Source organism: Micropterus salmoides, unplaced genomic scaffold (genome assembly GCF_014851395.1).
Source record: "Micropterus salmoides isolate LMB-PRFRI ecotype aquatic unplaced genomic scaffold, ASM1485139v1 Ms_hic_scaffold_1, whole genome shotgun sequence".
In the NCBI taxonomy this organism is placed as follows: domain Eukaryota; kingdom Metazoa; phylum Chordata; class Actinopteri; order Centrarchiformes; family Centrarchidae; genus Micropterus; species Micropterus salmoides.
Window position 1 is genome coordinate 27,085,728 of NW_024040040.1, and position 12,026 is coordinate 27,097,753.

The 12,026-nt window shown below is 39.8% G+C and overlaps 1 protein-coding gene across 1 annotated transcript in view; it reads right to left on the minus strand.

The window, feature by feature from the left end:
- The window catches only part of reck (reversion-inducing-cysteine-rich protein with kazal motifs), a 102,028-nt gene that overhangs the window by 28,452 nt on the left and 61,550 nt on the right, over window positions 1-12,026 (minus strand). Inside the window, exons 11-14 of the mRNA XM_038723327.1 lie at window positions 8,995-9,207; window positions 7,702-7,838; window positions 7,145-7,288; window positions 6,865-7,053 (exon numbers count right to left, since the gene is read on the minus strand). Of these exons, the coding sequence (XP_038579255.1) occupies window positions 6,865-7,053; window positions 7,145-7,288; window positions 7,702-7,838; window positions 8,995-9,207 (683 nt within the window). The remainder of the gene's footprint in view (window positions 1-6,864; window positions 7,054-7,144; window positions 7,289-7,701; window positions 7,839-8,994; window positions 9,208-12,026) is intronic.

The window sequence follows — 12,026 nt, forward strand, 5'->3', positions numbered from 1 at the left end:
CAGTCTCTCCCCCTCCTTTGTCTCTCACTCACACACACACCTACACACACACACACACACACACACATGCTTGCTGGATTGTTGTATCTTTTGTATGATTTGTTTATTGACTTTATTTCATTTTTGCTAAGAATAGTTAATAGTGATTTACTTGCTAAAGTTATTGATCATTGATCTTTGCTTGATTTGAATAAATCCTATTATAATTTTAAGAAGTCGTTGCCTGTGATTATTGGTGTATAATGTTGTAGTAAGAGTTGGTTGCCACAGCCAGTGTACGGACTCACCCTTCTCTGTTTGCCATCTATAGGTGGACAAACCCTCTACAAATATGAGCCAAATATGATCAGTCTAAAGACTGATCATATTTGGCTCATATTTGGTTATTGGGCCCTTGATTCCAGGGTGGTGCCCCGTATTTATTAATTATAATTAATAATTTTAAATATTAATAGTTTTATTAATATTTCTAGAATATCTTTGATATTCAGCTAATAACCAGACCTGACCATATGTTGAAAACCCCAACACCCCTCAACCCTCTCTCCCTCTTTATTTCTCTCTCTCTTTCTGTTTAGCTCTCTCTCTCACCCTCATCCCCATCCTGAACCATGGTTCTGCTCGAGATTTCTGCCTCTTAAAAGGAAGTTTTTCCTTGCCTCTGTCGCTCTTTTATGAAAAGCGCTATGAGATAACTGTTGTTGTGATTTGGCGCAATATAAATAAAATTTAATTGGATACACAGAGTGATGCAGGAGCGTCAGCAAGATAGGCTGTGACGTTAAACCTTACAAACCTAGTCTTACCTTCTCTGCAGCTGTGCTGAACATGGACTAACTGGGCAGGGGTGGGAATAATAAAGTTCTGATATTTGTAGTTATGGCGTACTAAAGAAAAAAAACGTCAGTAATCATTTTTACATTATCTTACCAGTAACCAACTTGTGTATATCTCTTGAACATGTATACTGATTGGCTACAGCATTAAACTTTGGTTAAAACTGTATACAGTACATACAGTAAGTCCCTGTCAAACCACACTGTGTTGTCTCTTCATTTCTGTTTGAGTACGGATTCACTAGCAAGGACCACAAAGAATGTGTGCGAGACTTGAACTAGCAGTACAGCTTTGGAGTGCTACTGCCTTTTGGGGAAGCTTCAATGATGTCAGTGATGTCAATGATGACGTTGGAATGACTGGGAACATGAGCTGTGCGAAGAAGGTACTGGTGAGTAACAGAGTGCCAGTTTAGGTGGGACATGAAGGGCATGATGGATGAGGCGTCGGAGCGACCTTTGTTGATTACGTCGATGGCTGCAAAGTTGTCAGGGTATGAGGATGGACTTTCGGGACCATTCGTTGCCCCACAGAATAGGTGTGGCTATTATGGGCAGATTTTGAGAGCGTGGAGGAAGTGACTTGGTGTTCACTTGCGAGCTCTTGAGGTCATTCTGCTGGCAAACCATCTTCCATTCCTGAAATCCCATAAACCATGTCGTGTGGGTGCGTCAGTTGTTCATCACAGAAGAAGTTGATCCAGTTCCGGTTTGGCAAGTAGGTTGAGCCAAAGATGGAGTGAAACAGTTTGCGTCAAGAGTCATTCCTAGCATTTAAAGAGTGGCTACAGTCCAGTAGGAAATAGGAAATTTTAGATGAAGGAGATGAGAGATGGAGAGAGAGGAGAGATGGAGTAAGTTAGAGCTGGACACCTGCTTCCTGTACGGCTTTGGGATTGTGGAAAGCAGGGTCTCAAGCATGGAGGCAGCAGAGAAGTTTCAGGCTTCTTATGCTGGGTCTGCTGACATGGGTTGAGGAAAACTTCCCCCCGCAGTCCTTTTTCGTCTAATGGGGATAGCATGATGGAGTCTATACTCAAGAGGTAAGTGGATGGATGAAGTTGCTTGTAGTAATTCACATTATGGAATGGTAGCTTACCATGGTCGAGGAAATGTTGCTTGGTCTTGGTTCTGGTACAGAATACAAGAGCGATGAAAAGGAGATGGGTTAGTTGGGTATTTACAGAAATGCCAAGAGTGGCATGATTGAGGTGTAGTACAGCTCCTGAAAATCTGCTAGAAGGCTCCAATTAAACAAATGATGTACAGCTTGGAAAGAGCCAGGCTAGCCCCTGATTCCAGTCTCTATGCTAAACTAAGCTAACCATGGCCTGACTCCAGATGATTGATTCAAGGTGATTCTTCAGCCTTATTATTAAGCACTATACAACTGCAGAGCAAATGTAGTGTGATGAAAGGCGGCGTGATCCAAACATCAGCATTCTTTATTTCAAAATGAAGCATATATGGTAGCATCTATGCAACATATCTCCATCCAAAATGAAACGTCAACTGTGTTTAAATGGGCTTGACTGTCAACTATTCAATGCCAATTACATGATAACATTTATTGGATGATAACGAAATCAGTTAGTGAGCTAGGCTGAATAAACACTTAGACCGTAGTAAGTAATATTACTGTAACTTACTTTTTGTATATTATGTGCGTCAAGTAAGTTACAGCAAATGAGACAAACTAAAGTGTAAAATCACAATATGTTTCACATGCTTTGCAGTAATGTTAGCTTACCTTTCCAATAGAATGAAAGCCAACTCTGGGTCGGTTTTTATATCCAAAACAAAACGGAGGTCTCTCCATGACACAAACACAATGTTAAACGGTGTTTTCGCCCGACGTTGATCTGATTCTCGTTTGGCCTGACAGGCTTCAGCAAATAAAACTTTGTTGGTGTTTTTATCCTTACGTTTCTGTTGGAGTCTGTGTTGTGCTGGGAGCCGGTCATTTTATGGTGTTAGCGGACTCCATTTTGTTAGCTGTTAGCAATTCAGAATCAGTAGGCAAGATTTTCGGGAGCGCACGTGCAGAAAATCTGACCCGATTTTTGCACATATGTAGCAGAATAGTGGCTGTTCCAAGCAACCAAGAAAACAGGCGTGTGGTTCATTTTTATGTGAAGGACCAACCTGTTCACAAATAGGCAATAGAAAAGTTATTAATTGATAAGTGATTTCATTAAAAAAAAACTACATATAGCACCTTTAAAGCGCTTAAGCCTGTTGTCTCAAGGTCCTCTTTCACTTTCCAGCAGCTTTCAACCACTTCTTACTGCCATTATCAGTGATTGGAGTTGGCTCAATTGTCATGGAGTTGGTTAAGTATTTATAAACTGGAAGTTTTTTAACTGATACCTTACAGGAAATGAGGGGAGAGAGAAATGACTAACTACATGAGACAAAAAAGCACGTAGTTGTTCTTTATGGTCAGCACCTTAACCCATCGGGGCACCCCCAAAAGAACATAACTTTTATAACATGATGTTCACAGTTATTTAGATCTACAGTTCAGCTGACAACACACCTCCACTAAGCACCTACTTTTTCAACAAATATTCTTTCTCACTTTCTGATGCCACCTACCACGGTGTGTGGAAAATGGCAGAATAAACTACAGAAACCTCTAAACGCTACAAGCAAAAATATGCTACTCACAACATGTCTTACCTTGCTGTCAAGAGACAACAAGATGACTACAGAATTCAAAAGATTTAATTCAGAGGAGAGAATAAAGAAAAAGCATGTAAAGTTCTCCCTTTTAAATGTCACCTCTTAGAATAAGTCATTCATTTTATTAATATAAACTGCTGAGAAATGTAAACATACTAAATTTAAGAGAGGCTCTTACGGATTTTGAAAGAGTTATTCTGCGATGTGTCTACCAGCTATTAGGCAAAAGCACATTAAATTGCTAGACTTTTGAACGGAGTTTGGCTCTACACAAAATAGAACAGCATGTGTCCAATTCAAACCAAACATCTGCCTTCAATAAGAGGAGAGCAGCTCCTTAGAAGTGCAGGCAAAAACAAACATAAAAGCACAATGCTTGAAAAGCAATAAACCTCTGTGGGTAAAGAACCTGAGTTGGTGAGGTGAGAGAGGAGGGGGTGAAGTGAAATTGGAGTATTTGTCTTTGTAAACAACAGAGAGGTTGATTATTATTTCAAGAGTTTTAGGCAGGTGTAGAAAAAATGCTGTAAAGTCAGTGTTAAGACAAAGGGTGGTCACACCAAATATTGACCTGTTTTAGATTTTTCTTCACTTCACTAACGTTTGTTAATTGCTAAATATAATATATTACAATGTCTATCTTTGAAAGCATTCTTTCTGTACAGCATTTTTTTCAGTACCTGCCTTTTGCACAGTACTATATACACACTAGGGCTGAACGATTTTGGAAAATAATGTAATTGCGATTTTTTTTTACCAATTTTGCGATTTAATATGCGATTAATTTGTAAGCTCTTTACCTCCTGTATTATTCAAAATGGACAAGCAGTAAATCAGTGTATACTAGGACCAACACAATATTAGCTAGATTAAACATACACTGTTCTTTCTTGTGGGTTAGGCCTGTGTTATGATGTAATTTGGTGATTCACAATGGATAAGACACATACCTTTGGTGTGAGAGTCCCGGGTTCAATTCCCCACTGTGACCCATCCACCAGTGTGTCCCTGAGCAAGACACTTAACCCCTTTTTGCTCCAGAGGCGTGTGACCTCTGACATGTATAGCAATTGTAAGTCACTTTGGATAAAAGCATCAACTAAATGAATAAATGTAATGTAAATACATGAATTGCAGGGATAATTATTATGAGCTATGGTGGAGAAGAAATATCAAATTTTAATAATATGAGAAAGATAATTTGAGAGTCAAGTCATGGCATTAAATTTATATAATATCATCAGCCTACCTACAGATCACAAGAACAACTAGGTTTACCACAGTGTGTTATACAAAACCCACAGTTCAACCACCAATTAATGAGTCCTTATCTCAGTTCAAATCTCTTAGTCCATCTTTCTGTATCCTAGTAAGCAAACAAAAAATACTCAGTTTGGGGTTCAATTCAAAAGTTGGCCAACGAAAATAAAACCAAGTGACGCCTCTCGTGTTTAGTAATTCTCCGACAACACCGGAGTCCCCCACCCCCGCAGCCTGCGATGCTGGTGGGCTGTAACTCGGGACAAACTGCGCCTCTTTCGGACGTGTGAGTTTGGTTTGAAACGCTGTTTCACAGATATTTCCTATCACCTCACTACACGTGTCTTTCTGTTGTGCATTTTTCCTGTCCGTCAAAACGGGGGATGGCCCGAAGATTTCACCCACCAACACCACCACCCAGTTACCCGCGGGTGGCGGCTGCTACTTTCATTCCCTGTATGACACCAAAGTTTCTGTCGTGTCAGCTTCTGTCAAGCGTAAGGCCATTGTACAAAAACAAGTCAAGGTACAGCATAAGGTGGGAAGTTGATGCTTTGTCTGCAGACTTCTTTACTCTTGGATGTCATGTGACCAGAGTGTAATCGCAGCCTTTGCGATTAGAAAATCTCGTTTTCTCACATCACAAATGCCATTAATCGTTCAGCCCTAACACACACACACACACACACACACACACAGAGTATATATATATATGTACATATATATTAAATACAGACTAGATCACTACGATTTATTGCATTATTGTGTGGATTGGAGGTTTTGAATTCAGTTTTATTCTACTTCAGTATTTGTTTAGCAGAAGCGCATACAATCTTAGTCTGGTAATAAGTATGACTGGGTAGATGGGTCATCTTTATGGTTAAGACAATAAGATTCAAGATTAAACACTGAGTTTACTGATCTAAAGAAGTGAGCTGAGTTCTGAACCTAGAAACCATCAGGTAAACGTTTGGTTTTCGTCCTACTTCTTAGTAACTTCAGACTAGTTAAGTTGTATAGGTAGCTAAGAAAATCAGTGAGAAATATTAATTCACAAAACCTAAACTGTTTGCTCATTTAGTCTGTTATTAATGTAATTAACATGTTTTGAATTTTCAGGTAAGCTGTGATATTTTTGCGAAATCATTATTTTAAAGTATCATGATCAAGTGTCAGGTTGGAAATATCAACATTTTAGACTCCCCAATCTAAACGAGTCATACCGTATGTTAACAAGTTTGTTTTACAGTAGTTTCAATCAGTTATGCAGCAGTTATACCTGGAAGCTAGTAGATGTAAATAAACAGAAACAACTTGTCTCTAGGTAGGAACTAGTTTGTGTGTTTGTGTAAATCTCCATTTAGTAAAAACTTACATTATAACACGGGTAAGTTAAAACTGGTGCATTCAACTGCTGGACCTGAACTGCTAGAGCCATGCTGCAATGTCTCTATTAATGTATAATGTATAATCAATATTATTACATGTCAAGCAAAAAAATAGACATATGGGTTCATGATGTGCTGCTATGCATGGTGTTAGTGTCTTTTAATTTTGTTGTTCTGTAAAGCACTTTGGTCAGTCATTGGCTGCTATAAAATGTGCTATATAAATAAAAATGAACTTGAACTTGAACTTGGGTTGATATTAATGTGACCAAAATAAGTCAACACTAGCTAAGCTCTATCCAAATATAGACAGACAGACAGAATTTTGAGAAAAACTGCAAAACAAAATGCAAATTAATACGTGTTTCCATCCATGACCGATATGTGATTATTAGGAATTGGTCAAATAAAGTGCTAGTAGCGCTAATTCCCTAGTGCTTGCCAGTAAACCACAGCAGAAGAAGAGGGAGCAGCAGTCTGTTTCCATTGCACTTTGTCACATTTAACTTAACCCACTTTTCAACCTCAGCCAAGCCTAAAAACTTTTTTGCAATAGTTTCAGATTCTTTCCAATTTTTCAGAGTTGCAGAGTGCTTACACGTTTATTTATGCACAAATTAAAGATGTGCATAAAACATGTTGGATGTACTCAGGAAACTCTTTGGACATGCAGACAGACAGCAAGGAGGTCTTACTCTTCCTCTGTCCTCCTACAATGCAGGGCTTGTTGGTGTCCACACAGGGCATCTCAAGACAGTTCTCCAGACGCCCACTGGGACCACAGCTGCAGACCTCGTAGCACCCAGCATGACCAGCACGAGTCGGCACCTGGATATGAGCGTCCTGCTGCACCAGAAACTCGGAGGCCTCACCCAGTTTACAGCCTGAAGACACACACAGACCCATTCAGAATTACTGCCACGCTGCAGGTTTTAGACTCTAAAGCAAGCAGAGTAAAGCTGTAGTTGGTCGTACCTGGCACACAGAGGTATGGCTGACAGTTGAGTTCATCAAGGCAGCCCTTCCTGTTGACCTGACATAAGTGGTTGCTGGGGCAGGGGTTGGGGTTGCATGGATGGATGACCTCCTCAACGATGGTGGTGCCTAGAGAACTGGGGGCTGGAGGGAGTGTGTGAAGAGGTAAAGGTGTAGGTGAGGGGTGGATATGGAAATGAAAAACATCTGTTCCATCTGCCAATTTACTTGCAAATAAAAACATCATAAAGCACTGGGGAAACATTTGCTAAAACTTATTAAATATCCATCCTATATCTTTCCTACAAAATAAATGTTTAAGTTGTCATATTTTTTGGACCAATTGCGACCTGAATCAATACGGAACATAACAGGCAGCTAGTGTAAGTTTTGGAATTTGTTTCTTTCCAGTTACAATATTGTTTCTTGTTGATATTTCCATTTGTAAGTGTGCCCCTCTACAGTACATCTCACTACAGGGAAGAGTGAGTGCTCTCAACGTTTGAAGTGTCTCAGACATTCCCCCTGAGGAATATGAACGGGTCGTTGTGACTCACTGAGGTATCTGTGGAGGGGGATGCAGCGTTCAGGGTCATCAATGGGCGACAGCAGCTCACAAATTCTCTCTGGAGTTTGTCCTTCATGGAAACGTTTCCTGTCTCCACACTGGGTCAGGATGTCCACACAATCTGACCTGAGGACAGGTAAGAGATAACATTACACTAAAAAAGCCAGTATAAATCTGCTGGAAACAAATCTATCATATTAAAGTGGTCATGTGTAACCTCTCTGTCTATAAATGTAGACATTTGGAGGTAAGGAGGGTTGTAAGCTGGGCTGGGTGCAGAGTGTGAGGCTCTGCCAACACACACAACCTGTAATGGCTTTTTGCAGAAACCTTTTCAATCTCATTTAAATGGGAAACTTATTCATCCGGACTGGGGGACCAGAGAAGCAAGATTTCCCCAGCTGGATTTCTCCTGGGGAAAGCTGATTTGTGGACCATCTATACACTTAGCTGGGTTTATAAGCATCTATGTGGAATAAAGTGTCCTCTACTACCAGAACTGACATGTTGCTAACACATCAATCTGTGCACTGCAGCTCTAGGGTTGTGTTTGAATCTCGGCCTGTGATAAAATATAGCTATAGATAATAGTTAAAAGTTATTGGTATTTTAGTGGTGAGGCAAAGATTCTGTGTGAGGTGAATTTAAGTCAGAAATCAAACTGATTTCATTCAGTGATCAACAGAGAATACCAGTACCCAACAGTAGTTAACATTACAGCATTTACAGTACCTTGCTTTTTTCGTAATTTAATTATTTCTGTCATTGTCTTGGTCCACAAATAGGCCTATATTTTGGTGTTAGCATGTTTCCAGATTTGCACAAACTGAGCTAATAAAACAAACATAACAATAAGCAGCTCTTTGTGCAGAAAAAACTCAGAGATCCACTTTAAAATACGACAATGTTGCTCCAGTTGTAATTTAAATGATAGGAGGATCAGCGACAGAGTTCACCAAAAAGTCAGTAGGCAATTGTGCCTATAATTATTACTGGTGTAGGGGTGAAAAATGATCCACATTACACCCACCGGATGGGATACAAATCACTGACTAGAATATGTAATGTTAAAATCCTGAATGGGGCTTATCTTGTACTTTACATTTTGTTTTGCTGTCTGAGTAAATCTTGATAATTATTTCAAAATATCAAAAAAAAAGTCAGTATTTCTAATCAGCCAACTTTAGTTTCCCTCCACATTTTTTCTCCTGGTCATGTGCGACCCTGTTGCTACTTCCTACTGGCTGGTAACTTGTCCCTTTAAAGATGGTAGTAGACCTACTTGCATATGACGCTCCCTCTGGACTTGCTGTGGCAGGGTTTGATCTGCAGGGAACAGGCCACGGCCTTCCACATGTCTGGCAGACACTTCCTGATGTCCAGCACAGGGATGTTCATGAACGGCATCTTGATCGTCCCATTGGACCACAGCTTGATGTCATTCATGGCGCCCTGGTCTGACTGGACGTTACAGCTGCGGAACAGCTCTGTGGGCCTGTGGACAGAGACAGACAGAGGTGAAGTCAAAGTGAAATAAAAGGTGGTTTGTACCTAAAACATAAAACATTAAAAAAATTAAAGCCGCAACTTCCTGTTGCCAGTAGGTGTAGTCCTAATTGCCATGTAGATGTCCTGAGGCCAGGAGTCTTACCAAAGCACCTTTAGGCTGCCAGTAATATAATTCATTTGGAAGAAAAAAGAAAAAAATAGGGTCCTGGCACATTTCATGCTTGTGTCCTACTAAGTGTGCTCAGAAAAAAAGCAACAATCATGTGGTTAATACTAGCACTAGAATATGGCTGATAGCAGAACAATGTGCCCTGAAACTGTGTAGAAAGAGTTATGAGGGTTGTTTTCCCCTTCCACTACACCAGAATCTTTGATGTCTGATTGGTGGGTTTGGTCTCAAGTTGAGTCAGCTAATTGATGGTTTAAAGGGAGAAGGTTCCAGGCAGAGGTTCTGGGTGTGGTTCCATCATTGCATTTGCTGCTGATGAGTGGATGCTTTGTTTATCTTGAAGCAACCGTGTGTGTGTGTGTGTGTGTAAAACCACAGACCAACTTGATGTAATCCCAAAATTGTTTTCATCTCAAATCAAAACTCAATACAGCCACCGGTTGATTTTTATTAAGAGCAACTTACTACACACTCAAAAAAATCAGGAGTCATCATCTTTTTTTCCCCCCAATCAAAGTACCAAAGCAGAAATATAATCTATTTTCAGGTTTAGAAGAACAAAACCCATCTTTCACAACTTTACTGTTCATAGGGTTAGGATCAGCCTAACAGTGTTATTCCATCAACCATTCTTTTATTAAAAGGGACCTGTTATGCTCGTTTCCAGCTCTAGAATTAAATTTTGCTCGATTATGGCTGTAATTATTACTGTGTTCGCCGTCATCTCCATTTGTACTGTTCATTGCATTAAGAAACATTTTTTTTTAAGCTATTGTTGTCCAATAGGGTATCCATTAGTTAAGTAAAGAATTAATGACTGAATGAACGAAAGAATGAATTAATGAATATGTTAGGGAGTTACTTTCTGGATCAGTACGGTAAGATGCGTTTAAAAACTATCCAGTTTTGGGATTTGTTTCTAATTTAAGGTTCACTGCCTTCCACCCACACAGGCACAGAAACATGCATGCACGCACTGTTATTAACTTCATGCTCCTTTGGCCTAAAACACCACCGCTAGACCAGTGTTTGTCTTCCATGCTGCTCCCGGCTACACAGCCCAGTGTTTGAACCCCTCAGGGGAGGACAAACCCATACAAGGCTCTCCTGGAGCCCATCAAAGGAAACTCAAAGGGTCTTAACCACAGTTTGTTTGCCTGAACTTCAAATCCCACAATGCCACAGCATGAGCTCCCTGCCATCATGATCTGAAACCACAATTTGTCACAACAAGCTTAAAATCCACTAATATGAATAACACACTCAAATACTTCAGAGGGGGTATCACTGCCTCAGCTCATAATGCTGTTCACTCTGAGAGAAGCTTCAGCCACTGGAATCTCATGTCCTTCCAAGTGTTGTACATTTCTCTGGTAGTCTGTTCTGGTAAGTACTGTGTTCTGTATGTGCTGAGGTAGTTTGGCATATCAGACTTGTATGGGCTGGGAGAAAATTGCAGTGTTTCATTCGTCCCGCGTTTCAATCGTCCCGGCTCTCCCCTAATATGATGTAACCTGAAGTTCTGGTGTGGCTTCTGTCACCATCAGAACCATTCCTCTGCTAAATAAAGAAATTTGGACCCAAAAGTCTGTGACTGTATTCCTCACAGATTACTCTAGTGCACAACTGTGTTTTAAGTGCAAACCTCACTCATAGTAATATCCTTATTTAAACGTCTGTATTTAAATAAGTGTAAACGTCAATGGACCCTTTCCAACAGACAAGATTAAAGGTACATTTCCCCTGTGCTGAGCAACATTTGTTTCAAGCCTCTAAATAAGAGGGAGTAAGAAGAGGAACCCAAGAAGTGTTTCTTAATATGTTTGGCACCTTCAGTGGTAATTATTATTAATAGTATAGAAATTTATTGGAGCAATTATAATAAACACAAATACCAAATGTTTCAAAAAACTATACAGCATTTTTAAAATAAATGACTTCTATTTAAACTGTTTGTTACTCCAATCCAATTGAATCTGTGTGATAAAACAAAGTCACATGCAAAACATGATCTAGGCTTTCCAGAATGCCCTCCAGAATCAAGTGGCTGTGAGCTTTTGTGGTTGCCTCACTCACTAGGTGACCTGCAGACCACTGTGTGTATGTATAAAGTATATCTGAGTTTGTTTTGATGTGTGTGTGTGTTAGTGTGACTTCCCAGTGCAGCCTTTGAAGCCGTTCCATTTAGCCTTTGCACCATCTGTAGACAGTGTGTAAAACATGCTGTGGTACTGATAACTCCAGGGTCACACTGGGTTCAATATAAATCCGTCTCTTGTTTTCCCTCTCTGCCTCTTATTTTTCTTCAGGCTCTAAATGATGCATTTTCAAACAGATGTTCAGAAGCACAGTTAAATGATTAAGAAGTGGGTTTTCTGAAGAAACTGTAAGTGTGCTAGCTTGTGCTGATTGCTAGTGTAAATACTGTAAAACGATTTAAGTTTGAATTCTTTGCATGTCAAATATTGTATGAGAGTGTCAGTTTTGGAGTTTAGAAAATTTCTGAATTTCCAGTTGAAATGTAAGCACTGAATGTGTCTAAAGTGTCAGCTGAAGTGTTTGAGCTGAAAGCAGTTGAAAGCAGTTAAAATGAGTTTAAGTGAAATGGCTGACAGCACAGTAATTTTGGTTTCAAC